This window comes from Odocoileus virginianus, chromosome 10 (assembly GCF_023699985.2).
Source record: "Odocoileus virginianus isolate 20LAN1187 ecotype Illinois chromosome 10, Ovbor_1.2, whole genome shotgun sequence".
In the NCBI taxonomy this organism is placed as follows: Eukaryota; Metazoa; Chordata; class Mammalia; order Artiodactyla; family Cervidae; genus Odocoileus; species Odocoileus virginianus.
Genome location: NC_069683.1, coordinates 36,603,433 through 36,630,072, shown reverse-complemented (window position 1 = coordinate 36,630,072; position 26,640 = coordinate 36,603,433). Strand labels below are relative to the sequence as shown.

Genomic DNA, 26,640 nt, shown 5'->3' with positions numbered 1-26,640 from the left:
CCCATTTCCACGGCCAGCTCTATGAATAGAGGGTTGGTTGTTAGCTGCCCACCATGATGAGCGCCATGCCTGGAACACTCAACTGGTATTAGCTGATGGGAAGAACAAAGGGCTCCGTTTTTCCCAGAATAATGAGGTAGGCAGGAAGGAGAGGAACTGTAAGAAGATGGAGGTGGTTCTTGGAGCTGAAATGCCGAGCCCCTGGCTACCCCAATGCCTCTGTTTCTGCCGCCCCCTCGTGCCTGCTCCAGAGGAAACGGTCCGGTGCTGGCCAAAAGTGGGGAGAGGTCATTTTTTTTTTTTTAAAGAACAAACACAAATACAACTGTGTGTTGGTATGTATGTATACACATAAGGTAACAGCAAAACTGTTTCCACTGAGGAAGATTTGTAAAGTCCCCAAGAGAGAAAAAGAGTGCTTGTGGAATCCCATAGGGATCCCCTCTGACCGGGAGAGCTTTATCCACCATTTACAGGGCTTTCGGTCTAGGGCTGTGTGCCCTGGTGAGCATACAGAAACCACACAGTGCAGAAACAGCAATTTAAAACATTGCAGATGGAAACATAAAGTTGATGTCTATAAACTTCTTTGTACATCATTAATCCGTTAGGGAAACTAGAAACAGAGTGAGAACTTGAGCAAACACTGGGGTAGTTGCATCCACATAGAAAGGACTGCACCTTTGGTTAAAAAGCAGGAGCTATAAAGTTATTTTAGTCTTCCAACTGCTCAGCCAGTGCAGCTAAAAGCCAGCCACCATCAGCCACACGTGCGAGCGAGCCAGCATGCTGCCCACTGCAGAGGGCACACCAAATGCGCCTTCCTGGTCACTAGTCCTATTCCACAGCCAGCCTTGTTTGCATTTAAAAAGTTGGAGGACCTTGGGAGAGTCCTGGCGTTCACCACTTAGGGCTGTGAAATTACACTTTGTTCTTTAGCTTAGAACAAACGTACAAATTTACTTAATATATGGGGGGGAAAATCAAAAGAGAACCAAAAACAGGCATGGTAAAAAGACAACAATATGGGTTATGGATTCATTTTTATTATAAAGTTCCTCCATGCAAACTGTAATCCCTTTGCATTTCTAAAACAGGGCATTAGGGGGGAAAAAAGAGTCCTGTGTACTTTACTGCAAACTTTGGAAAGGGAGAAAACAAGGAGAACTTGCATTTCTAAAATTGTGCATGCCTCTGTTTTTGCTATGAAATATATTTTAAAAGACTAGGAAATGAGGCACATGTACAAAAAAAAAATTAAATTCAAGTATAAACAGAATTGCAAACATGGATTTGATCAAAAGCTTTCTCATCTCTAAGATCTATCTTTTGTTTTTTAAGACCTCACCTCAAATTTCTATTTTAATTAACAAAGCCACACACTTAAAAAATATTATTAAGAAATGTGGAAGAAATCTAGCAGAAAATATTCTCTGTTGGAAGAACACATAAAAAAATTCCATGAAGAAGATGTATTTTTCATAAGTATTGAAAATACATCAAAAACACAAATTTAAAATTTCTAAATATTTCAAAAAGTAATTTCATGATGATCTCTTGGAAATGATTCATTTATAATTTCTACACCAACTTTACATCTCTTCAACTTTTTTTTCCCTCTTAGCTCAGTGCTTCTTGGTAGGTATTTGAAGACTGAAAAAAAACAATGTTTCTGTGCTGAAAAGTTATCAAAACTAGCTCTCTGCTGCGTTTGCAGTGTTATTAGAGGGACACACACACACACGCACACGCACACGCACAGACACACCACACACTCTGAGCTTAATGTGAGGCTAGTACAGAAACAGAGAGATTAGACACAAAGAAATGTAAACAGCTCTCACATGCGAGGAAACTAGGTTACCAGAATCCCAGCACCAGGCATTCACCAGTCACCATGGAAAACAGGAAGTGAGATGCATAGCAACCACAAGCCAAAAAGCAGGAAAGCGCATACCTTTAGCTTGGAATGAAAATCACGAGATTTCCTTCTGGCAAGAACCTGAATGTGACTAGACACCTGCAGGGTAGGGGAAGGGAGGAAAACAAAGGAAAAGCCTGTAACCATGGAGATGAAAAGCCCCCTACAACTGGGCAAGCCAGACGTACCTTAATGGCGGCTTGAATTTCTCGAACTTTCTTTCTTGCTAAGACCTGTATATGACTAGACACCTACATTGTTCGGGTTTATGAGGGGAAACAAAACAAAACAAAACAAAACAAAAAAAGGAAATCAAATATAAAATCGCTACTCCTTGGGAGGGTTTTGGGGAGGGGGGTGGGGGGGGGAGGTTATTTGCATCTCAACAAAGCTCTGCAGTTAGGAATACACAGTCCCAGCCAGACACCAAGCCCCCAGCGCTGCTCTAAGCTTTTCAGACTGGGTCATCACTGCAGTGACTGGATTCAGGATGAAAGTTGAAGCTAATATTAGTTTTCTCACCCAGGAGAAATTGCGGGCCACGAGATGAGAGGGGGAGAGTGGGGTTGTTTTCTTTATAAAATTTAAAAGGTGGGGGTAGAGGTAAATGAAAATATTTATAGCTTCTCAGTATCAGGAGGGAAAATCCCTTTTTCTCAATTTAGAAGAGACTATCCATAAATTAGCACATTCTGCAGAATCAAAAAGCTGAAGCTGTCAGTTGTATTCTGATCTCATTAAGAGCTCTGGATTCTGTAGCAAATGTTAAAATAATACTGACATGTAAATTAGATCTCAAAGAGAAATGGAAAGACCCAGTTAGCAGAGCTTTTTTTTTTTTTTTTGCCCTTATAAATATCTTTAATCCTTCCACTCTTTTGGGTATTGACTGGGCGCCAAGTGGATTTGCATATTATTACAAAGCGAAAAGTGTGAATACAGCCAGCCAGCCATCCTGTTAAAAATCTGGGTTGAAAAACCACACGGATTTGCTGAACAACAAATTCACATTGGAGAGGTATCACCAACTGCTGCCTAAAAACATCCCCAGGATGCCGGGGTGTGGAAACCGAGCCAAGCCGGGCTTCTGAAACACAATGATTCCACTGGGTAAACAAATTTGCATCTCTTTCAGCTGGACTTGGTTAAATTTAGAAGCCTCCCCTCACTGAAGGGGTTGGGCACATGACCAGAGCTCACAGATCAGCAGACAGCCCAGGTCCAGGACTTTCAGTATGTTGGGAATTAGATTTGTCTGTTTCAGAAATTTAGAAGCTTCCATTTAGAAGTTCAGAGACTCGGACTGTGAGGCCATTACTTGATTTCAAACACTCTAATGACCGTAAAAACAGGCTTTATGATAATAATTGATCCGCTTATCTCTAACTTTGTTTTCCGGTGTCAATTATCAATTTTTTCTTTCTATTTGCTTTTGCATTTTTTTTTTCTTTTAAGTACGGAGAAGCAGGAACTCCCCCATCCTCTTCACCTCTCCATCCGGCTCCTGCTTTCATCCGAATTTTGTTTTGATGTGATCCACTGGCTTGCTGTGGGCCACAGAGGGGGAGGCATTCACCGAACAGACAATGCCCTGCCTCAGAGCACTGGCGGGAGGCCACCTGTCTCTGCGCTGACTCAGCAGTGGGCTCCCGGCGGGGGCACCGGGGCATTCCTGGGGAAAGCTCTCCCCGTCATAAACGCTCAGAAAAACAACTCATCACCCAAGCAGAGGACTGGAATCTGCTGCTCAGGGTTTCACAAGCGCACAACTGAGCTCGCCTTTTGGTTTGATTATAAGTTTTTAAAATTCATGCCAAATCAGGTAGCATAGTCAACACCGAAACACATATTATAAATATTTCTTTTTTTTCTCGTTAAGAACTCACCCATGAGCTTGGTTTGATTTCCCTCCCCCTTTTCCATTTCTTTCTTTTTCTGCTTTTCATTAAACGTTAATTTCTCATCCATTCCAGTTCTGAACTGGGTCAGAGGTTTGGGCTGCTTTACATCACAAGGAATGAAGAGCGCCACAGCCCTGATGGGAGGGCAGAGGAAAATTCCTGACCCAGCGCTGCACAAAGGTATTTAAGTTGTAACTTCATTTCAGTCACAGCAGCTACTGACAAAAAGCCATAGCTTAAGGAGCAACAGTTCCCTGGACGCACATCATTCAGCCTCATGTTCTGGCCAATGCTCACGGCTGCTAGTGTTACTTTTGCAGTGAAATGATGACTAATATGTAATTGTTCCAGGATTTTACAATGCGCAAAATCTCAAAATTTCATGACTTGCAAAGTGTATCTGCACCTGCAGCGTTTACAGTGTTTGCAGAGGCACAGTTTGGGAAAGAAAATTGAAGATTTAGTATACAGGAGCAGTTCATACACTGTCCTTAGCAGTGAAACTTTTCCATATGTGTATAGAAGGAACTCCAGAGACCATGGAATAAAAGGTCACTGAAATGAGGAACAGCAAAAACGGAGCCAATTTCAAACACCTACAACACTGACGTCCTTACAGGGAACTCCAGTTGGGGGCTCCTAGGAGCCAAAGCACAGACAGCCACTGCAGCCAAAATGCCTCCGTGGGCCATTCGCTGACATGCACAACTTCCAGGTCGGTTATTTTACCTGTTTTCTGGTCCTTGTCTTCCCTGTCCTGAGTTTGATGTATCTGGCTATCAATTCATTCCTACCTGAAAGAAAGAAGAGTTTACAATAAAGTAGGTTACTTTGGTGTGTGCGTGGGGCCGGGGTGAGGTGTAAAAAGCCTCTGAATGCTGAGACCAGAATTCGGAATCAAGAATTTTTAAGTTGTATCTGTAAGTTTATTAATGCTAGAAAAATAAAAAGTATACTTTTTGCAGAAAATATTTACTAAGGGAAATTAGGAAGAAGGGAATTTAATCATGAACTACAATCAGCAGTTAAAAATGCGCCTTTTGTTTTTTGCATGCTTGTCCCTAAAGGGATGGTCACTTGTGGAAACAAATACAAGGATTAGTGTGGAAGCACACAGACCAGCTTCCGTTCTGGTTTTATTTTTCATATCTATTCCTTCTCACCCAGGTTTCTACTCATAGTTAACTCCAGTTAGTGTCACTATAGCCGTGAGAGGATGAACTGCTATGACCACAGAAACAGAAGGAAAAGCAGTTACAGTATGAAGGCAGATAGCCCCCAAAGGCAGTCACTGAATCAGTAATAAACTATACACAAAACTGTCAGTGGGGAGGAAAAAAATGACTCAATCTTTTCCATCCTTCATAACTTTCGGGGGAAAGTGCCTTAAAGTATAAACAAATGCCTCCTGTCCCTACTGCACCAAGACACTGAGAAATCTCAAACAGATGACCTGAACTATAATATAAATGGGAAAATAAATCCCCAAAGCCAAGTGGGGAAATGTATTACAAATACTACATGAAATAAAAATGCACTCATACAGGACACATGGGTCCAAACTGTCACTTTAAGCCTAACAGTGTAGCTAGTGTCCTAATTTGTGTGTACCGTCTCACTCTCCACATACTGCACAGCTGAAGGCAGCAAGAGTTTTTGTCTTCCCAGCACATGGCGCACTGCTGGGCACACAGAAAGCAAAAATGAGACACTAACACAGCCTCTGGTGAAAGGGAAGAACTGCATGCCTCAGACCTCCCCAGCAGAGAAAAGAACTGAATGCTCTGGTGAGAGTGTCTTGATGGGAATCTTGCCTAATAATTCAGAAAACCTCTCCCATTGCTGCCTAGAACATTCCTATAATTATGGCTCTGTTCTCCACCTGCCTGTGTTAGGAGCGTGCAGAACACAGTCACTGCTGGAAGGCAAAGGAATCGTGGAATCTTGGGACTGCAAAGTACTTCTGAGCCACCCTTTCCCACCCCTAAAAGTCTGAGTCCTTACAGAAGCCAGCACTTCTAGAATGAAGGAAAAAGCCCGTTCTACCTTAAAACATATTGAAAGATAAAGTCTTATTTGAGGTTTCCTGTAACTTTCACCCCCCACCACCCCCCACCATCCCCACCCCGGGATTCTTTTGTTTCTCTTAACAAGAAGGTTAGATCCTAATGCACAGAAATTTTTGACAGCTTTAACGTCCTCCAGCACCGCTTTATCCAAGCTAAACCTTTCCTGTTCCTTTGTTATCTGTGGCAAACTTTGGAACACTCCCACCTCCATCCTGTGACCATCCTTGTCGTTTCCTTCCACAGCCTGGAGCCCAGAACTATAGGCATCTGCCTGGTCCTAAATATTCCATCTTTGTTGATGCAGCCCAGCACCACACTAGATGTGGGGAGATTACAATTAACTGTCAACTGAAGTCAATTAATTCCAAGGTCTTTTTCATATGAGCTACTTCTCAGATATATCCCTAGCTCTGTTCCCAGTCTTTTCATGAATAGTTGGGATTTTCAGATCCAAATACAAAACATTACATTTATTTCTACTGCAGTTCATTTTTGTTAGATGAAGCCTATCATTTCCACCTTCGAGTTGTCAATCCTGATTCTGTGACTGACTGAACTTACTCTTTAACCACAGGAAAAGGACCTCTAAATTCAGTTCTGAGGATTGCTTCTCAAAGCATTCTCTTTCAACTTTTGAGAACTACCAATATCCCCTGTAGTGTCATTGGGTCTACTTCTCCATCTCTCAGATGGCTGTACAGATTTTGCAATTTGTCTCAAAGGCTGGCTGACAGCAGAGTCCAGCTAGGAGTGCCTAATTACCAGAAGTCAGACCTAAATGGCAATGTCTGCAGAGGGGCCAAGCATCCTCCAGCTCGGGCCTCACTGTGCACCCTGTTCAGGGCTGAGTGGCTGGGATGAAATAAATCTAGGGCTCTGAACTACATGCAATTTCATCTGAACCTTGTCCAGATGGCAAAAACGCCTCCTGGCCCCAGACTTGCTTATTTTCTCTGAAAGCAGACAGAATAGCTTGATCCAAGTGGCCTATAACTTATATCTCCAGTTTTTAATTTCTTATGGCATTTGGTTGAATGGATGAGATCAGTACCCAGGATAGCCACGTTTGACTGTACACCCTGTGGTTTATGCAGTGGCATAAACAATGGCAACTCATACTTTGATTAAAGTGCTTCTAAAAATCACTACTACAAGAGGCCCCCACTGAGCCTCTACTATGTGCTGAGCATGACGACAGTCTGTCACGACTCTCATGTCCCCGTTCTTTACATGAGCAAGATCCCCTTGCAAAATTCTATGTTCTTTCAAACCATGTTTCAAGCCAAGAAGAGTAATTACCTTGAGGTTGCTATGTGTTTCTTCTTTCCTCACCAAAAGGAATATTGCTGATTCAAATTATAAATTCAAATTCCACTAATACCAAGCATCTACCGTGAACTCAAAGAGCAGCGTTAGTCACTTTATTTTATGTGAGCTTTTTTTTTAAAAATGATGGTAAGGGTGGTTTTGTGCAGAGAAACATTAGTCAGGTTTACTTGGCCTTAAATATGTTTATTTCATCTGTTTAGTTATTTTTTAAAAATGTCCTAGTTTATCTTTACATTTTCAATTCGACTTACATAGCCTATAATTTTTATAACCACTTTCAAAGGGCCACTGGATTAATGTTTGGTCCATTTTACAAACCTAGTTAAACTCCTTCAAACATTTAAACTATGTACTTAATCTATAATTAATTTAATTTTTTAAATATTAGAACTGTTTAACTTACAAAACCTTCCCTTAAACAACTCTTAGAAACCTAATAAATTCTCTTGAGTGTGCCAACATTGCTTACAAATCTAGTTAAGACTTCAACCCTTCCCAAAATCAAGTCTAAGTCAATTACTTCATTGCACATTTTAATTTGGAAATACAGACTAACCTGTTATGTGAGCCAAATTATTTTAAACATGCATACTGAAGAACTCATATGCACAAATCCTTAAAATAAAAATATACACACTATGGTATTGATTATATTAAAAATTTTACATTCTAAATCTTCCCAGAATTATAATATGCTTACTCTTTAAGGAAACAAGTATGTCATTCCAAATGATTTTGGAGTCTCTTTCTGGGTGCCTGGTTCTGAATGAATTCTTGTTAGCAACCTTCATAGGATATTCTGAGCCCTATTTATATTTCTAGAGCATGACCCTCCAAATGGTGTGGATCCACACCATTCAAAGCCCTAGATTTGACTCACGGTACTAAGGAACAGAGGGATTCCCAGGCGGTGCAGTGGTGGAAAATGTGCATGCAATGCAGGAGACCCAAGAGAAACAGGTCCGAACCCTCGATCTACCTCAGTCGGGAAGATCCCCAGGAGTAGGAAACTGCAACCTGCTCCGTATTCTTGCTTGGAAAATCCCATGGACTGTAGTCCACGATGGGGTCACAAAGAGTGAGACGTTGAGTACACACACACACGACAACTGAGGTACAGAATTCTCCAACCAAGGACAGGAAACTCCGAGAACCATTTCTCCTTTGTGCCTTACATGATGCCTGTCTGATGTATCCAATATTTAAAGACAGCCTAGTCTGCTCTTCACAAGGAGTTCACTGCCCAAAACACAGGCTAAGATCGAGGAGATCAGCTCTACCAGTCAGACAGCCACCGACAATGCCTCTAGCAACACACGTGGGTCATCAGTCATAAATAATTCCATCAATCTAGAAAGTCTTTCCCAAAGTACTGGAATAGAAGCTAGCTTTTAAAGACAGATTATACTTTCTCCAGCACCCCATTGACTGTATAACCCCCCAGGCGCCTCTGTCCATGGAATTATCCCAGCAAGAATACTGAAGTGGGTAAGCCATTCCCTTCTCCAGGAGATCTTCTCGACCCAGGGATCAATCTCCAGTCTCCTGCATTGCAGGCAGATTCCTTACTGTCTCAGCCACCAGGGAAGCCCTTTTCTCCAACATTTTATTATGAAAAATTTCCAACATACAGAAATCTTCCAGAGACAGTTTCACAGTGAACACTATATACACCCACGACTCAAGACCCTACCATTCACTTTTTCTACATTTGCTTTATAACATGTCACTCCATCTGTCCATTCCTCTGTCCATCCACTGAGCCAACTTACTGTTTTCTGTTGTTGCTGCGTTTCAAAATAAATGGCAGGCGTGATAACCTCCCTACATCCTTCAGTGTGCATTATCATTAACTACAGTGATAAGCCTGATTTTGACAGGTAGAATGGAGGGGGTAGGCCGAAGATCTTTTTAGACAGAGGAAGCAGCATTTAAAAAATATACAGAGGAAACTGCGGCTTAAAAACCAGGCATGCTGATCCTCAAGCCCCCCTGACCACTGCGCACTCTGTCTTTCTGAGTCCAGAAATCTCCAGATTCTACATTCACGGTATCCACAACTCACTTCCTTCTTCTTGATGCTGTGGCTGCTTACTTGCTTCAGTCATGTCCAACCCTGAGCTACGCTATGGACAGCAGCCTGCCAGGCTCCTCTGGATTCTCTAGGCAAGAGTACTAGAGTAGGTTGCCATGCCCTCCTTCAGGGGATCTTCCCGGCTCTCCTGCAATGCAGGCAGATTCTTTACCAGTGATCCGCCAGGGAAGCCCTTCTCTGTAAATGCCTGTAATAGCTTATAGAGCTGAGTGGCAATGTCACACTTCACCACTAGGTGTCACTGTACGACAGCTCTTCTGTAGCAGTGTCTTAGACACGCACACTCTAGCACAGCTTTAAACCTGAGATGCTGCGGTTGCAGTCGCCCTTGCTTTTCCCACAGGCAAGAGGCAGCAGCAAGAACAAATACAGCCTGACCTGTCGCTTTGTACTGTGATACTCACCAGGCGCTGCAATCTAGTTTTTATTTCCTTTTTCCTTTCTCCTAAATAACATAACACAGTTGAAAGTGAGGCCATCATTGCTTCTCTAGCCTCCTAGATTGCCATGAAATTTTCTGCTAAAGGGGCAATAGAGACAGAGGTGCCAGCAGAAAGGCATGGAGTCTGTGCCGTCTTACCCAGAGAGAAAGCTGGTTAACGTTGTTGTGGGCTTGTGTGTAATGGGATGTGGCCTCAAGGTCATGTTTGAGGACAGCAAATGCAGGGTCTGTGGCTAGAAATTGTAGCCCAGAAACACTCGGCCTTAACAGTGTAAGAGCCACTTTGTAATTGAATGGAGTCAGGGAGCCACAAAGAAAGAAGCAATAAATGGAACCTCCTCTTTCCTGGCTGCGGCCAGTCTGAAGGCAGACACATATCCTGGTCTGGGGAAGAGGCTTGCACTAAGGTACCATTTGGCCCACTCTTTGCTGGGAGGGCAAGGGAGGAAACCCCACACGTTTTTCCCATGTTGAAAGAATGAGAATCAGAAAGAACACTCAAGCTTCTGATTGCTACAGCAAAGCTGTATCACACAGGCACCAGTGTTATGGTTGTAGCCATCACATCTTCTGCACCCTCTCACAAACCCTAACTCGGTCCAAGGGCACTGTAAGACTGCTTCTTGTTAACACCCCGAGATGTCTGAGCTCTGTACCCGACTACACAATTTCTTTCACAGCCTGCATCTCCTTGTCCATTACAACCTTTTTGCCCCCTGCCCTCTATTCGATCATTTCGGCACATGCCATGGCTCCAACCAGATCATAAAGTCCCTGAGAACAAGAACCAGGGAGGGAATTCCCCAGAGGCACAGTGGTTAGGACTCCCCACCCTCGTGGCCAAGGGCCCAGGTTTGACACCTGCTCAGGGAACTAAAATCCCATAAGGTGAAAGCACCAAAACCAAACAAACAAGCCCAATGGCATCCATCTTTTCTTCTGCCTCCACATCCCAGGCAGCTCAATATTTATGGAATGAATTGTCACTAGGAGCATAAAAGGCTCCTATGTCCCTATAATCCAGTTTGACACTGAATTATCAGCAGAAAGTAGAAAAAGATGACCTAGTGGGAAGAAGCAAAGAAAGATGGCTTCTACAAAGTGATGACACCACAAGGCCGCAATGCCCAATGAGGCAGCGATTGACAAAGGACTATCTTGGGCAAGGAGAGATAAGAAAGGCTTCCTAACTGAACAATGCAAAGAAACAGAGGAAAACAATTGAATGGGAAAGACTAGAGATCTCGTCAAGAAAATTGGGGATACCAAGGGAACATTTCATGCAAAGATGGGCACAGTAAAGGACAGAAGCAGTATGGACCTAATAGAAGCAAAATATATTAAGAAGAGGTGGCAAAAATACACAGAAGAACTATACAAAAAGATCTTAATGACTCAGATAACCATGATGGTGTGATCACTCAACTAGAGCCAGATACTGTGGAGTGCGAAGTCAAGTGGGCCTTAGGAAGCATCGCTGAGAACAAAACTAGTGGAGGTGATGAAATTCCAGCTAAGCTATTTCAAATACTAAAAGATGATGCGGTGAAAGTGCTGCACTCAGTATGCCAGCAAATATGGAAAATTCAGCAATGGCCAAAGGACTGGAAAACGTCAGTTTTCATTCTAGTCCCAATCAAGGGTAATGCCAAAGAATGTTCAAAATACCGCACAACTGTACTCATTTCACATGTCAGCAAAGTAATGCTCAAGATTCTCCAAGCCAGGCTTCAATAGTATGTGAACTGAGAACTTCCAGATGTTCAAGCTGGATTTAGAAAGGCAGAGGAACCAGAGATCAAACTGACAACATCCACTGGATCACAGAAAAAGCAACAGAATTCCAGAAAAACATCTACTTCTGCTTCATTGACTATGCTAAAGCCTTTGTGTGGATCACAACAAACTGTGGAAAATTCTTAAAGAGATGGGAATACCAGACCACCTGACCTGACTCATGAGAAACCTGTATGCAGGTCAGGAAACAACACTTAGAACTAGACATGGAACAAGACTGGTTCCAAATTGGTAAAGGAGTACATCAAGACTGTATATTGTCACCCTGCTTATTTAACTTATATGCAGAGTACATTATTCAAAATGCCAGACTGCATGGCCTGGAGAATTCCATGGACTGTATAGTCCACCCAGTTGGACATGAATGAGCGACTTTCACTTTCACGAAGCACAAGTTGGAATAAAAATTGCTGGGTGAAATAGCAACCTCTAGCAATATTGTTAGCAATATCTAACAACCTCAGATATGCAGAGAATACCACCCTTATGGCTGAAAGCGAGGAGGAACTAAAGAACCTCTTGAGGGGAGTGAAAAAACTCGCTTGAAACTCAACATTCATCGCTTCTCGGCCTTTTGGCTAAGATCAAGTGTAGAAACTCAGCATTCAAATAACTAAGATCATGGCATCCGGTCCCATCACTTCAAGGCAAATAGATGGGGAAATAATGGAAACAGTGAGAAACTATTTATTTTGGGCTCCAAAAGCACTGCAGATGGTGACTGCAGCCACGAAATTAAAAGACACTTGCTCCTTGGAAGAAAAACTATGACAAACCTAGACAGTGTATTAAAAAGCAGAGATATTACTTTGCTGACAAAGATCCATATAGTCAAAGCTACGGTTTTTCCTGTAGTCATGTATGGATGTTGAGAGTTGGGCCATAAAAAAGGCTAAATGCTGAAGAATTGATGCTTTTGAACTGTGGTGTTGGAGAAGACTCTTGAGAGTCCCTTGGACTGCAAGGAGATCAAACCAGTCCATCCTAAAGGAGATCAGTCCTGGGTGTTCATTGGAAGGACTGATGCTGAAACTGAAGCTCCAATACTTTGGCCACCTGATGCGAAGTTTGACTCATCTGAAAAGATCCTGATGCTGGGAAAGATTGAGGGCAGCAGAGAAGGGGATGACAGAGGATGAGATGGTTGAATGGCATCACTGGCTCAATGGACCTGAGTTTGAGCAAGCTCTGGGAAATGGTGAAGGACAGGGAAGCCTGGCGTGCTGCCATTCATGGGGTTGCAAAGAGTTAGACATGACTGAGCGACTGAACAATCAATCAATTCTTAGGCAAGATTCCACGAGACAGAGTTAAAATACTTTCCAGCCATAGACCCCTCTGTGTGACCTGAGGCCCATATTAAAGGAAAAAGAATCTTGGCATATAAAAGTCAACAGCCAAAAAGCACAAATGTAGAGTACACTGCAGGAAACAAGTGTCAGCAGTGAAGGAGAGGTCTACAGAACATGTTTAGTGACCCTATCCTGCTAAAACCCGGGAGTCTGTATCTATGGGTATTGCCAAAGGAGGCAGTAGACCGTTTTTATTCACTAACCTGTGAAGAGTTAATAAGTAACATTTCTCCCACGCTGCTGCATCGTCCCAGCAACATTGGGAAAGAAAGGAGGTCTACCAAAGCTGGCCAGTCACCTACTAGTCAGACACCCACTGCACCTTCAGGGCACAAGCAACATATTAGGGTTCTGGGTGTAAAGAGATGTCGTTGTCTCTGCCTTCACGGAGCTTACATCTGTGAAGGACGCTCACCCATGAGAACAGTCATCTATGCCTCTCCATGCCTCTCACTCATGGCATGCATCACAGCTGCCAAGTTCCATTTATCTGAAAGACTGTATGATGATCACCTGTCTCCCCCATTAAAGACACGAATTTCCAGAGGAGCACAGACCCTGTGTTTTCACTCACCACTGTACTCCTAGTGCCAAAAATCACTGGGTCCTCAGAAAGCATACGGTGATGGAATGACTAATTAAATGAGAGGGACGGAGAACCGGAGTGGGAGAGGGGTACAAGGCTGAGACTGGGGGTGAAGGAAGGCTCAGGAAAAAGAGCACTCAAAATTGTCCCAGAGGAAGTTTAGACACCAGTGCCTCAGTTAATCCCTAGTATAAATCACTGACCAGAAATCAGCACCAACCAACATGGAAAATCACCAGAATGATTGCTGGGGGCTGGTACTGCATGTTCTGGGTTGTTGGGGCTGGTACTGCATGTTCCTGATCTAAAGGTTTACAAAATGAACTGATGGCCTTCAGGAGGTGAACAGCGGCAAGTTCCTAAAATAAAATACCCCTGTCTGCACTCACCCAGAGGCTTACAAGGGACAGCTTTAGAAGGAAGAATACACAGACGAAGGCTGTGTTAACCCTGATTGGTCAGAACTTATTCCCTGAATCCCTTCAAAACGTCTGTCAGTAACTCAGGTCCCATTTTCTCTGAGTTCCTATCAGTCAACGGCAGCTGATAACATTATCAAGTGCTGGCCCCATAAAACACTGCGCTCTCCTTCATCTGAGCAGGAGCGCTAACAAACTACACCTCTGCATTAGACAACAAGGGTCAAAGAGAGACAGCAAGTAAAATTGACTAATGTTATGGACTGAAGATTAACAATCCCTAATGTAGGAGGGAAATTCTTTTTGTTATACTTATTTATTTATAGAACGAAAAAATAAATATATAGATGAATACAGTTTTTCTAATGACTCATTCTTTACGAAGCAAAAAAGAGATGCTATACAATCACCTTTTTAATCGTCTAAGGAATAATTTACCTAGCCTTCATACTGTATGCCTCTGGTTGTTCTTTCTAACGGATCCTATACACGGCTACTTGAAACTCAGCTCTGGTTTAGCCCCTCCACTGCTTCAAGACTTCTGACTACAGTCTAAAGGTCAAACTATTCAGTGTGGTCCCATCATCTGGCCCTAACTTTTTTATCACGACACACGATCATCACCTTAATCCATTTTATCATCATCAGAAAGGACACCTAGCTTTCAGTTCCCTGAACCAACCTGCCATCCTGAGGTTTTGCTCACAGGTACAAGATACCTTAAGAGCACCAATCAAAAGCCTTCCAGGTCCAGCTCAAAAGGGTGTCTTCTCCACGGAAGTCCATGTAAGGCCTGAAATATGCACTATGCTTGGGAGTGTGTGAAGAGGAGTGAGCCAGGGAGCCAGGCACCTGGAGCTCAACTCACAGACCAGTGGTTGTGAAAGATCACAATATTATAAAGCACACTGCAAACAGACTGTGAGTTAAAAACACACTGTCCAGTATATGTGAGGAGGGCAATGGGGAGTAGCTGACTCTGACAGGAGTAGCACAGATTCCCCACACTGCCCTGGGTCCAAAGTGCTTGACTTCTGCACGGGTCAGGGCCCTGTCCATATCCTGGCTCTACTAAGAGTCTCGTGAGTAAAAGATCATAAGCTCCTGAAAGGTACGTCCCCATTCACTAAAAGAAAGCCACACACTCCTTAGCTTGTTACCGAAGGCTAACAGCCCACTCCTGTACTGTTAGAGTAGCTTCACAGAGCTCTGCCATCACCATGCTTTTGGGCAAACATCTGTCTTGATATGTTCTTTTTCTTCTTTGCCTGTAAAACTCCTATTCATCCCTGCAAACCCTAACTGAAGCACTTCCTCCTTGAAGTCTTCTGGGAGCTTTCCAAAGTGAGTGAACTGTTTCTCTTTTGTGTACTCACGTTCTGAGCACACAGCCCTGCTGCTACTGCTGCATGCCCTTACTTACCTAAAGGGCGATCCAGTTCCCTCTTAGCACAGCGACTGCTCCATGCACAGAACCCTTCTGTCTGACTCCAGACCTAACACCTATTAAGTACGGGATCAACAAATCTTCTCAGTTAAAAAAGAAAATGAATGGGCTTCCCAGGTGGTGCTAGTGGTAAAGAATCTGCCCACCAATGCAGGAGACTTAAGAGATGTGGGTTCGATCCCTGAGTTAGGAAGATCTCCTGGAGAAGGAAATGGCAACCCACTGCAGTATTCTTGCCTGGAGAAACCCCATGGACAGAGGAGCCTGGTGGGCTACCCTCTATAGGGTCGCAAAGAGTCAGACACGACTGAAGTGACTTAGCAAGCACATAAGTAGGTGATCAATGAATGTGTTCAATTAAAAAGAAAAAAAAGGATGAATGAGCTCTTCTCTTCCATATGAAGATAGGAAGAAAATGATCTAGAAAAAGGGTGCCTAACTTCGATAGCAGCATTGCCAATATCAGCTGAAATTTGTATGCCCTTTATAGCAGCTGTAGCCTTTTTGTGAGACACGGCACAGCTCTCCAGAGTCTCTTTTGCCTTGGCACAAGTGTGACCAACACATGATCTTTTCCTCCTCACTCCTCTCTCCCCTGATGACTGCCACATGCCACAGTATTATGGATCTGGTCCAAAAATTTTTAAAAAGGTAATCTCAACATTAACCCAGGAGAGTCATATTAATGAAAAACTTTGGTAAGAACACTCTGTTTATTTATTAATTATTTGGCCTCAGAGATGTGTGAAATCCACACATCTGAAGTGCTAAAAACTGTAGGTCTTTAATGGAGAATCTTTCATCGCAGCCATCCTGTAGAATTTTTTTTCTTTTTTTTGGACTCAGATGTATGATTGCCTGGATCTTTTCTGGGAAATTTGAACCTGTACTTACTAGCAGCGTGAACAAGGAAAACTTGCTTCACTTCTCTGGACCTCTTTTTCATTATTTGAACTGATATAGATAGTTTCTGTCCAAGACACCTTACTATATGATGTCTAGTATAAACCTACAGTGTGTCTACTTTCAATGTTATTGAAATTAGCATCTTTTGTAAAGAACAGACTTTTGGACTATGCTGGAGAAGGTGAGGGTGGGATGATTTGAGGGAACAGCACTGAAACATGTATATTACCATATGCAAAATAGATTACTGGTGCAAGTTCAAAGCAGGGCACTCAAAGCCGATGCTCTGGGACAACTCAGGGGGATTGGGTGAGGAGGGAGGTGGGGCGGGGGGGGGGGGGTGTTCAGGATGGGGGGACACATGTGCACCCGTGGTTGATACATATTGATGTATGGCAAAAACCACCATATTACCCTCCAATTAAAATAAATAAATTAATTTTTTTAAAGAAATTAACATCTTTTCCATGCTACAGTGAAAAGGTTCTCAAAATTTTTGCATTACCCTAAACTGTCCAACGATATGGCCATAAAACTTGTTTCCAAGTAAAAGTGTTAGTCGCTCAGTCGTGTCCGACTCTTTGCGACCCCATGGGCTGTAGCCCACCAGGCTCCTCTGTTCATGGAATTCTCCAGGCAAGTAAAAAAAGCCCTTAATGGTGAAAGCTGAATATTAAGAGGACATCATGTAAACTATTACACTTAATTGCGGCAATGAACCCTTTTAATTTAGATTCTTCCATGAATAAAACAGTAGGAATTAGGTTCTCACTGAGGGCTAAATGAGGGAAGGGATAGGCTACCCACTCCAGGATTCTTGGGCTGCCCTTGTGGCTCAGCTGGTAGAGAATCCGCCTGCAATGCGGGAGACCTGAGTTTGATCCCTGGGTTGGGATGACCCCCTGGAGAAGAGAAAGGCTACCCACTCCAGTATTCTGGCCTGGAGAATTCCACGGACTGTATAGGCCATGGGGTTGCAAAGAGTTGGACACTACTGAGTGACTTTCACTTTCACTTCAAGAGCTATATGTGGCCAAAATCCTTATAATTTATGGCAAATTGTAAAATTATCTCTATCAATCAGCTTCAGGCACTGCACTAAAGAGCATGTCCCAACCATCTATGGTCATCATGCAGAAGTAAGAAAGGTCTTGTCTCCACCTAGGTGGTCAGTTTGCTGCTGCTGCTAAGTCGCTTTAAGTCTGACTCTGTGTGACCCCATAGATGGCCCAGCCTACCAGCCTCCGCCATCCCTGGGATTCTCCAGGCAAGAACACTGGAGTGGGTTGCCATTTCCTTCTCCAATGCATGAAAGGAGGTCAGTTTAGTCCTGTCTATTCTCATAGTGGTGGTGGTGGAAACTTTGGTACAGGACCAGGAAGGGACTTTAGGAGCTGATGCATATGAAAAGTGGTCCTGGATTTAGGGATAGTTACCATGGGTATGGAGGAGGATCTAGAGGTGACTATTTTCAAGGCAGCCCTGGTAAAGGAGGCTATTAGCCAGAATATTGGTGGAACAGACATAATGTTATTCCTTTAAAAAATTTTAGTGGGTATGTAGATTTAGGAAGCTATTGTACATTTATAATTTAATAAAAATTATTTTAAAGGAAAAAAAATAATAAACAGCGCATTTCCCACTGGATTTCCAGAATTTAGTTCTTAGTGTAAAAACACGACTATCACTAGAAAAATTAAGCATCAACCTCTGAAGTTACACAGCAGTAGCTATACAAAGGTAAGTTATGCAAGCATTAAATCAAAATGACACTCACATGGGATTACCTGCTGCTTAGGAAACATAAGAAAAAGAATTCTAAATGTCGAGGCATTTATTAATTCTTTAAAAAATAATATGGAAACCATAATCATATATGCATATATTTAACCTTCATTCCCACCTTATTAACACTTTATAAATGCTGAGGTGTTTTTTTTTTTTTTAACCTGAGGTTCAAAGAAGAAACTTGCCCCAGCTCCCAAACTATTTAAGTGGTAGACTTGAGATCTGAAGCCAACTTTGTCTTCCAAGTTCATTATGCTTAACATCAGACCTACTGCTCTGAAAATCGCCTCTATAATAAGTTAAACTTCTCACAAGATTGTCACTAAGTGCTTAACGAAGACAAAATCTTAGAAGGGGACCAAGCCAACCATGAAGTGGACTAAATTGTATATATACCATTTTAAAAGTCCATTCATCACCTACAATACAAGATAAAAAGCACACCACCTTCAAGGCCTTCATCATCTGGGTCCCAATGCAGTCCCCCTTCCCTGTTCAATAATATCTGTTAAACATTTTCTATACAAAAGGCATTGCACTAGGTGCTGAAGGAGATACATGCTAGAACATGCTAGAACCCATATTCTCTGCCCCCAAGGAATTTATATTTTAGAAGAATTTAGGCAAGAAGCCACACAACTGTAATAAAAGGCAGAATATCTAGAAGGAGAGGAAACATACTGAAGAATAGTCTGAGAAAAGTTCAGAGATGCTTCCTCCAGTGGTTACCACGCTCTGTCATTTACCCAGCGGTTGACTGTTCTCAAAACCAGGAGTGGCCAAAGGCAACAATGCCATTAACGGGAAAGCAGTGGCCTATGAAGTGGGCTTGCATTTTAGCTGATCATCAAGCAAACCAAACAGATTAGTTCTTTTGGTTGAGCTTCCGATTCAGGAGAATTAACCCATTTTTATTCCCCTTTGAAACTTCTAATTACTCAGGTAATATGCAATATATTTTCCCTGTAAAGAAATTGCTACAGGTACAAATCCACTTTTTGTCCTTTCCCCTGCCTCTCTCTGCAGAGATGTCCTGTCTGTTTGAGGCTACTCCCTTTGTGTAGATAACCTGCCTTCGCCTTTCTGCCCCGCCCAAATCTGCTGAACACCTCCTTCTGAGTTAAGACGTGGTTCCAAAGGCACTCCTCCAGCTCCCTGGTGTTACTTTGCTCTGCCTCTTCAGCTCAGCAGCCCCCATGCAAACTCTAGCACAGCCCTTGTCATAGGCTCTTCCTGTGTGTTTTTGCTCCCCTTTCCTTTTTTTTTTTTTTTTTTGACAATTTAGGAGCTTCTTCAAAGCAAGGCCCACATCCTGCTCTGACAGTCTCCCTCGGCCTATAACTCCTGGCATTGACCTGAGAACCTGCTACTTAATGATAGCACTGCTGCTGATTTCAGCCCCCTCTTGAAAGAAAAAAATATTTGAAGAGGTGACATCATGGCACACAGGAGGTGGTGACAATGTTTTCTTTGAAGAGGCAGGAAGACAGGGAGGGAGAAGGAACAGGAAGGACAGAAAAAGCACTGTGCTGCGGGGCTGGGATATAAAAGGACACAACCAGAGTTCGAGGAACTCACGATCCGGCGGGAGGCTTGGCTCATGGTACCCATGCACCTCTCCTTGCAAATTCCAAGAAATGCATGAGGCACCCACTATCATAACTAGGTTCGGGGGGCAATAAAGGACGGTGAAAGGCTGCTTCATGCCCTAGTGGACAGAACCTGGACAACTTAAAGCCTTTCCCTCTTCAAAATTAGCTCAAACCACTCTGTTTTTAATTCTTGTGACCTTCGACAATTTCAGATTTAGCATCTGCCTCAATTCACCACCCTCACAGAGGACAACACTCAGTATTTAACACAGAAAAATACATTTTCTAAGAAAACATCTAGAATAAGAAGAATAAACTTGATAAAATGCAGACAAACCAGCTCACTCAAGGCTGTATTCTAGGTAGCCAAAATATTTTTTAAAGGCAAGAATACACACAGTTGATTAGGCTTCATCTGTAAGTTCATTCACCACATACAAGTTTGATTTTTTTTTAAAGAAAAAACAGAGTCCAAACTACTTTTCATAACTCCAGTCCTGAAGGCTCCTTTGCAAAGATATCTCGGAGTGAAATTATCCAGCAAACCCTTGGTGGATAGAAGGTTCCACAAGTCAACAACCGCTTAAGCAGTTTAAACCAACAAGCAAGATGCCCTCTATTTAAATGCTATGAGAGAATCTATTTTAAGCCTTTAAAAATCCTTTGGGCAGGTGTTTAAGCTGTGTACAGACTGAGCCTAGGGAAGCTCTGGAGGTGGGGGAGGGCGGGCTCCACTCTCCAGGCTGGCAACATTTTGTTCAGACAATCTTCCTGCAGCAGGTCATGTGACAAAGGCCAAATAAACAGCATCTGGGGATTTTCAATTACAGACCTTCGCCCAGCATGCCTGCACTGTAATCTCTACCAGATGAGGCTCAGGCCTCCCTATTTTCAATAATTCACACACTGTGTACACATAACATGACAATAAGGGCATTCATGGTGCGGCCTGATTCGCAGATCAAAGCTAGCAGAGGGCCAGCTGTAAGCACACTCGGCTGCTGGGTGATTCGTGCTTTTCACAGGCTTGGAAAGACGCTCTGGACAACCTGGCAAGCCAGCCTCTTTCCTGTGCGGTACGCTGAGCAAACTCTGAGCATGAACCAAGCACAGCCTCCTGGGAGAGCCAGAGAGGCGACCAAATCCATGTGTATCTGCAAATACGGGGCAGTTTCAAACTCCAGCCCACTCAACAAGCTGCCTCTCAGAAGAGGCTTGCCTTGAGCTGGTGCAAGGTACCACTTTCAGAAGCAGGTGGTTCTTGAAAATAAACCTCTTCTAAAAAGATGTTCCCGTACTTAATAAAGCCTCAACCAGGTGCTTGCGTTTCCAAACCCACCAGCTGTGGAGTTTCCACTTAGCCATCACGCACACAGGTGACTCAGACACAAACTACACAGAGGTATCTATTTAATGCATGTCACAGAGGTTTGAGTCCGGGAAATGAAAGAGGACGCTCTGCTGTTATTACTGAAACCCCCACATGTTAACTCAATTAACTCGTGTGTATAGAGGAACGTGTTTAGGGGTGGGTGGATGGGTGGGGGTGTGTACACGCATGCACGCCTGAGCGCTCGACAAGCATTCAGAATTCTCAAGTCCACAACATTCCACACGCCTCCCGCCCTGCAGGGAGAGTTGCAACTAGAGGAAATAAGGACACCGCTTCCTCATATAAAGATTTCATACCCATCAATCAGGGTAGGAGCTCAGAGAAAGCTGTCATGGTGACTTCCTCAGCAGCAAACACATGCTGCTCGCCAGCTGTGAGCTGGGCGTCCTTACCCCTTTTTCCCTCTCATTCAGAATGGTTTCCTCTTAATCACAATAATCCCAAAAGTGCTAAAACATATCAATCGTTGGGTAAGCCCTGCCTACAAAGGGCCAGCCGGCTGGCTTTTATGGCCTTGTCCAACAGCAGCTGATACTTCATTCAGTGACAAATCCAATTTAGCAGTTACAAGAGGTTTAGCATCCCTGAAAAAATATTGGGGTTGATCTGGCTCTCTGAAGTCAGCAAATGCGCCACGGCCATATTGTTACAGAGATTATTCTGCTGTCATATTTGGGTGTCTACAACCAACTGTCTCGCACCTTCTCCACCCTTGCCCCCCACGAGCTGATGGCGGTAGTGGCGGCAACAATTTAATCCCCAGATTTAAAAAAAAATAAAACCATACTTGGAAACTGACTAAATAATGTGATTTTTACCACAGCCTCCCTCCCCCCTCCAACCAACACACACCAGAGTAACTAGCTCTCCTTTTCAAAAAGAGGATTTCTATAACACACTGAAGGAAAAGCTATGGGGTGAGAGTAATTTCACTCCAACCATTCAATTCTGGGTCAGCTTTGATGAGTAAAAGGAGACAAATGACATGCAAAGATTTTATCCTTAGATTGAAATTCATGTTACTAAAAACTCTTGCATGAATAATGTGATGACTTCAGAGTTACATTCTTTACATTCACTTTAAAAACAAAATGTTAAAACACAAGTGTTGAGCCATGGTGGAGGGAAGCAAATAAGTTGACAGAAAAATTAGCTTCTCAGTTTTTAATATACTCAAAAAATATATATTCTTAATAAATTACTATATAAATTCGAGTTAAAAGACTCTCAAAAGAAAATAACTTGGATAACTTACCTACAAAGGGGATACACAACCAACAAAATGCCATTTTTAAGCACCAGCACAAGGTAATTTACAAAGTAGAATAAAGGGGAAATGATGAACTAGGAACACAGGTTGATTATTCCCTTAATATTAGACTTTCTAGTCAACAGTTGGTTATTTATCCCAGCTCCAGTTTTAACGATACCCAAAAAGTGACCACAGAGACATCTGGTTTTAAAAAAAAATTTTTTAGTGCCATAAATGAGACATGTGCAATTGTGGCTGGCAAGATATCAACGATGGAATATTCCATACATAGAGTTTTTACTTCATGTGGTTTTAAAACTTTATTCTTTACTCTGGATTTTTTAAAAGCATATACTGAAAATTAAAAAGCAAACATTCAAAGTTGGAAGACTAGAGAAGACATTTAGCTTCTGTGAATAACAATCCATTAGATTAATATTTTGTCAATGTCACTTATCACAACAAAAGCAACGGCATTTTATAATTTACCCTAAGACCGGTTTGATTAAAATTTAAAAAACCACGACAGAGCTATATTGAATTTCATTTGCCGCATCATAATTACTTACTTTGTAGCTGACTATAAACAGTACTTTATTACATCCACAAAAAATGTGTTTAAAAACTAACAGTAATTCAGAGACACTAGAAGAACCTAGAGAACAAGTCCCATCACTTCTACTTTGAACAGAGTGTTAGTGTCTTCATTAATGTAATATCAGAAAACAGGGACCCATGATCTTCTTCAATCCTAGGGGCCCTCTGGGTCTGCCTACATTGCCTTCCTTAGAGCAAGGCTGGGACTCCCTGAGACCACAGCTCTGGCAAAGTCAGATCTACGTGCCTCCCTCCCAAGACCAAGAAAGACTCTCACTTGGCTCCAACTCAACAATGAGACAATAGAGGCTGCCAGACATGATGGATGACTTAAAGGCTTAAAACTACTATTTGCATCCTCCCAGATAAACAATTAGATGAAAAAAATTTTTTTTTCTGGAGGCAGCTTCCAATACTGTCAAGATACCTGGCAGAGGAGAGTTAGTTTAGTAAAATGAAGACTTACTTTAAAAACATTTGTCTGAGCCATTTTCTGAAAGTATCTTTTTGGAATGGGAAGAAACAAACCATTCATTTTAGATAAAAAAACAAGTTTGGAAATTAAAAAGTTAGAAACATATAACTCCCTTAAAGCTAGGATCAAGGTTTTCAAGACATTTGATTACTTAATTTTTCCATCCTTTTATTTTAAATTCATAATTCTAAAAGGCGGCATAATAAAAAAAAATCACTTATTGAACAAGGCAGGCAAGCATAAACACGATCTAAGCATGAAAGAGAGGAAACGGCCTTTACATGCACTTGCCAGATAAAAATTGGTGGTTCTGCAATAGCACACAGGCAATTTTCTGGAGCTCACGAGGACCCAGGAGGGAATGCCTGAGAAATGACAGAGACATATCTGAAAAGTCAACCTGCATTTCTCTAGAATGAATTTTCAGGACAAGGCAGGACTACCTCCGGAAGTTCACCTAGCCTCCATTAATAAATGAGGCAGCAGTGCGGTTTCCGTGGCAACAGAGACTACAACTCCACAGCAAGCTTAGTGCCAAAGGTTTCTCCTCGAATCTCAACTTCCCGTTTCCAGGTGCTGACAAAACCAAACACACTTTTAAGCCCGGGGAAACAGTGCAAGGCTTTTCGAAAGGGATTCTCATAACACTGGCTTGGCCAAAGTGGTGTGGCAGCTTCAGACAGAACTCGTCAGCACCATCTTGCTGTAACAGAGGCCTGGAGCATGATTTTAAAGGGAGTTAAGAGCCCCCTGAGAATGTTCTGTGAGTTAAATACATTTGCTGTAATATTATAATGTGTTATGACAAGTTATATATCACTTGATTATATATCCCATGATTAACATTAGTCTGACGGATTTTTCTTTGCTCTGTAGAAAGCATTTCAGAGGTTAGGATCAGCTTGCTCACCAGTATTCAGCACCTGAGGAACACTGACTGCATTTCTTAAACATACATAACCTGGAAGCTTATACTTCATAATGTTATGATACATTTTCAAAGGAGACCTTTCCAGAATGTTCCATCTGAACAGGGAAGTTCGGTGCAGACTCTAGAACTCTGCTATCAACTAGCCACTGATTTTCTTAGAAAGAGATGGGAATACCAGTCCACCTGACCTGCCTCTTGAGAAACCTGCATGCAGGTCAGGAAGCAACAGTTAGAATTGGACATGGAACGACAGACTGGTTCCAAATTGGTAAAGGAGAACATCAAGGCTGTATATTGTCACCCTGCTTATTTAACTTATATGCAGAGTACATCATGAGAAACGCTGGGCTGGAAGAGGCACAAGTTAGAATCAAGATTGCCAGGAGAAATATCAATAACCTCAGATATGCAGATGATACCACCCTTACGGCAGAAAGTGAAGAAGAAGTAAAGAGCCTCTTGATGAAAGTGAAAGAGGAGAGTGAAAAAGTTGGCTTAAACTCAACATTCAGAAAACTAAGATCATGGCATCCAGTCCCATCACTTCATGGCAAATAGATGGGGAAACAATGGCTGACTTAATTTTGGTGGGCTCCAAAATCACTGCAGATGGTGACTGCAGCCATGAAATTAAAAGATGCTTACTCCTGAACTGAGACAGCATATTAAAAAGCAGAGATGTTACTTTGTCCACAAAGGTCCATCTAGTCAAGGCTATGTAGTCATGTATGGATGTGCGAGTCGGACTATAAAGAAGGCTGAGCGCCAAAGAATTGATGCTTTTGAACTGTGGTGTTGGAGAAGACTCTTGAGAGCCCCTTGGACTGCAAGGAGATCCAACCAGTCCATCCTAAAGGAGATCAGTCCTGGGTGTACATTGGAAGGACTGATGTTGAAACTGAAACTCCAATACTTTGGCCACGTGATGTGAAGACCTGGCTCACTGGAAAAGACCCTGACGCTGGGAAAGATTGAGAGAAGGAGGAGAAGAGGACGACAGAGGACGAGATGGTTGGGTGGTATCACTGACTCAATGGACATGAGTTTGGGTAGACTCCGGGAGTTGGTGATGGACAGGGAGGCCTGGCGTGCTGTGGTTCATGGAGTCACAAACAGTCAGACACGACTGGGCGACTGAACTGAACTGAAGTCACTCAGTTGTGTCCAACCCACCAGCCTCCTCTGTCCATGGGATTCTCCAGGCAAGAACACTGGAGCAAGCTGCCATTTCCTTCTCCAGGGGATCATTCCGATCCTGGAATTGAATCCGGTCTCCCACACTGTAAGCAGACTCTCTACCGTCTGAGCAACTGATTTCAGGGGACACTTACTAACCTTTTTGAGCTTCAATTTTCCCAAAATCATGATGATGATGAGATCTCACTGCTCTCCTACCAAACACAAGCAGTCAGGGAACACGAGGAAAGCACTGGTGTCCTTTGATCCTCCACCTTCCAGCTCCCACTGAATACTGAAAGAGCTGAGTCTCCAAGGTCCAAACCAAAGAACGACAGCATCCTTCCCAGGAAATCCAGGCAGCTAAAGAAGGACTCCTATGAGAGCAGTGGCAGGGGAAGGAGAGGGATGGAGGGATTCTTGGAAAAGCCCAAGAGGATTCTAAACAAAACCCTCCAAGAACAAGGCAAAACCAACACTCACCACAGAGTTCCCCCTTGGAGAAACACGATCAAGGAGAGTAAGTACAGTTTGTGTGTTAGGTAGGGAACACACTTCCTAAACAGCATCCATTCCTGCCATCTCCAGAGCTGTGCTCAGAGCGCAGAGACATTATCTAAAGCCAGAGGCTTCTGAGCACCGTACCTTAAGGAGATGACTTGGGGGCAGACTGCTAAGAGTATCAAAGGAGGACAAAAGGCAGCGTCTCTGCACCCACAGAGCTTACACTCTGTCTGCCCTGTGGCGTAGAAGAGATGCAGATAGGAAGAAAAGGCAGATCCACAGTGGTTACATGATCTTAAGGGTTATCCTTATTAATTCTTGTCTTTTTAAAAATTTGAATGTGCCACACAGCATATAAGATCTTAGTTCCCCAACCAGGGATTGAACCTGTGCCTCCTGCAGTGGAAGCACAGAGCCCTAACCACTGAACCTCCAAGGAAGTCCCAATTCTGTTCCCTCCCTCCCTCCCCCAACACAGGAATAATCTGGTTTGGAGTCCCTCTCAGCATCCACATAATACTGTAACTTCCCACAGGAGTACTGCCTATAGCATGTTATCATGCTTAAAGGCTTTAGCAGACAGTAACAAATTCCTGACAGCTCTGACTGATAACTTGAGAAGAGAAAAGGTACTCCATTTCAATTTTCAGACAGGTCTGGCTTGGGGA

General features: G+C 42.9%; 1 protein-coding gene across 5 annotated transcripts in view; it reads right to left on the bottom strand.

Annotated features, from left to right (window-relative positions):
- TEAD1 (TEA domain transcription factor 1) overlaps window positions 1-26,640 on the bottom strand; it is a 265,236-nt gene that overhangs the window by 73,644 nt on the left and 164,952 nt on the right. For 4 of the 5 annotated variants that reach the window (XM_070473393.1, XM_070473394.1, XM_070473395.1 and 1 more), the window contains 3 exons: window positions 4,552-4,616; window positions 2,110-2,172; window positions 1,958-2,020 (listed from right to left, as the gene is read on the bottom strand). In XM_070473393.1, coding sequence (XP_070329494.1) covers window positions 1,958-2,020; window positions 2,110-2,172; window positions 4,552-4,616 — 191 coding nt within the window. The remainder of the gene's footprint in view (window positions 1-1,957; window positions 2,021-2,109; window positions 2,173-4,551; window positions 4,617-26,640) is intronic. The other variant, XM_020893265.2, reaches the window with a different exon arrangement.